At 43.0% G+C, this 2,625-nt stretch overlaps 1 protein-coding gene across 1 annotated transcript; it reads right to left on the bottom strand.

Moving 5' to 3' along the window:
* Window positions 1–727: 727 nt before the first annotated feature.
* LOC135707805 (uncharacterized) lies at window positions 728–2,425 on the bottom strand. Its single transcript, XM_065229702.1, has 4 exons — window positions 2,332–2,425; window positions 1,560–1,759; window positions 1,227–1,461; window positions 728–1,174 (listed from the first exon to the last, which is right to left on the bottom strand). Exons 1-4 carry the CDS (start codon window positions 2,339–2,341, stop codon window positions 747–749), a joined length of 873 nt encoding a protein of 290 aa, XP_065085774.1. The 5' UTR covers window positions 2,342–2,425; the 3' UTR covers window positions 728–746.
* Window positions 2,426–2,625: the final 200 nt, after the last annotated feature.

Here is a 2,625-nt window from a genome sequence, read left to right as displayed (position 1 = left end):
TCAGACGCGTAAATTTACGTTCTTATCATTTTTTCAACATCCCGGCTTCTCACACAAACTACGGCGCTAATGAGCCTAGCATGTGCAAGATTTTCAACAAATGTTATAACTGCTTTGATTTTAATATCTCCCGTGTTAGGCTTAAGAATCTGTTTTATAATTTATAATGAAGTTTTGCACCCACTAGTGTGGGCTTTTCCCTCCAAATAAATAAAAAAATAAAAATATATAGCCTTAACGAATGTTCCCATTTCCATCTCTTTCAGTCCAAAGGCGACCGCTGTTACAACATTCTACTACTGGTACTCGCTGTTGTTCCTGATCAGCCGCTGCTTCGTTATGCTTTATGTAACATCATCGATCTATGAAGCATCGTTGAAACCCCTGGAATTACTACGCAATTTCTCCACCTACAGCTGGAACTTGGACCTACAACGGTTGCTGGATCACGCATCGCTGAAAGGCATCGCATTTTCCGGAAAACGCTTTTTCTTCATCACCCGTCCGTTGATACTGGCCGTAGGTGTTGAATGGTTTTAAAAGGTTCTAGAGTAAAATGTTTACGATGCGTCTCGATTTCAGATGGCCGGAACAATCATTACATACGAGCTCGTCTTGTTGGATCAGGTGGCAAAGGATCAAGACACGACAAGAGATTGTGATTTTTAAACTAAAGCATTTATTCGTGTAACTGTGTACTGTACAGACGTGTGGTTTTCTATGAACATTTGTCAAAAATAATACAATCAATTTTCAATCAATACTTCGTAGTTCTTAACTGCTACCTCACTGCCCCCGAATGGAATGTAGAGCGTCTGGTGGCTTGGATGAACCTTGCCCGGAGTCAAACTACCCATGTAATGTGCACGGCCAATGTAGAGCGTTTCACCCGTCGAAGTGCGTCCACCGAAAACGGCATTCGGAGGAACACTTCCAAAACCGGAAGGAACCCAAGTGACATTTCCGTTGCACAGCACTTTGAAGGTGTGTTTAGGAATTTCCTTACCATTGTGGCAAATATAGGCAATTTGCTTGCTGGGGATCACCTTGGCGGGTATTTGTTCTCCCTTGTGAAAGGCACGCCCAACGTACATCGGAGCAGTGTCAACATCGTGTCCAGCTAGGATGGCTCCCGGTGGCACCGGTGCTCCTGCAGCGCAGTGTGACCAGGTTGCTGAAATCGGTTAAATTAGTCTCGAGTTGCAACTTTTCCGTTATTTGCTTACATCTCTGCTGCCCAACAAGAACTTCATAGTTCAGGAAGCTTTGTTCCGCTCCTCCAAACGGAATATACAAACAGCCATGGCTACGATGGATCTTTCCCGGTGTCAGACTTCCTTCGTGATGCGTACGCCCAATGTAGAGAGGCTCACCGGAGGCAGTGTTACCGGCCAACACGGCACCAGCCGGTACATGACCATTGCTGCTATGCACCCAAGTAAATCCCTGTCCACTAAGCACCTGCAAAATCGCGAAATCATTTATTCATAGGTAAACACTCACTTATCAAAACGAGGTCATTCTTCTTCATCGATAGCGCATAGCGATGCTGCCGTTACCTCAAAGTGTGACTTGAAGATCTCTACTCCGTTGTGCGAAACGTAAGCTGCCTGTTTGCTAGGGAGCACTTTCGCCGGAAGTTGATCCCCTTTGTGAAAGGACCGTCCGACGTAGATAGGTGAACCGTCCTGGTCATTGCCCGCGTACACACCGGCTGGTGGGATTCCCTGGTGAGCGGACCATGGCATCCAGTTAAATCCTGTCGAAGATTAGTATTGATCTTTGTGTTATCGCATGTTGGAGATAATTGCAATGTTGAGCCTCAGTGTCAGTATGCTATGACGCTGATAGATAAGCGGGCTTACGCCCATTTGGTAATGCCCAATTTTGTCAGCCCCTCCGCGCATCACACATTTCACATAACCGTAAATCCAAATCTTTCTCAATCATCTTCGAGATGGATGTTTAAGGTATACTTGGGTGCAATAAGACCACTGAAAAAGCGCATGGGTTTCATAGCACACTAGAAATTATTTTCAAAATACTTATGGTATTACTAGGAACATAAACTTTTACGAATTGCAAGACTTGATCAAACTAGCTGCAAAGTATTTAAATCTAATTAGTCAAAAATGTTGTTCCGATTGATAATACCTGGTTTATAACGAATTCTTAAATGCTTCTCTTTTTGAGGCGTACCAAACTCACAAACTAATTTATATTAATTGGCTCACACGCAAACAATTAAATGCAATTTTGGAAAAAAAAAACGTTATCCTGACAACACAGCAATTATTCATGAATTAAAAGTAGCCCAAATGGATGACTCACCTGCGTTCATTTTGTAAAACAATTAAATGCAACTAACTGACAAGAATTAAACACTCAAAATTTGTTCCGTTCCTCTGGTGAAGTGCTCACTTGACGCTGCATCAATGCTAACTGTCGCTTGGTTTTCTAAAATATAAACCTTTTGTCATCACACTTGTTCCAACAGCACAGGATGGTCCACACCAAAACGCTACATACAAACGATATGAAGTCATTGATAACAGTCATGCATCCTATTATTCGGCTATGTGTGCATTCGAACCAATACCGAGTTCAGCTTCGAACCTGTTCGGA

The sequence above is a fragment of the Ochlerotatus camptorhynchus genome, unplaced genomic scaffold, assembly GCF_037179485.1.
Source record: "Ochlerotatus camptorhynchus isolate MF236.1 unplaced genomic scaffold, CSIRO-AGI_Acam_v1.1 ptg000319l, whole genome shotgun sequence".
NCBI classification, from domain to species: Eukaryota; Metazoa; Arthropoda; class Insecta; order Diptera; family Culicidae; genus Ochlerotatus; species Ochlerotatus camptorhynchus.
Note: the sequence above shows the minus strand (reverse complement) of the source record. Positions and strands in the feature narration are given on the sequence as shown.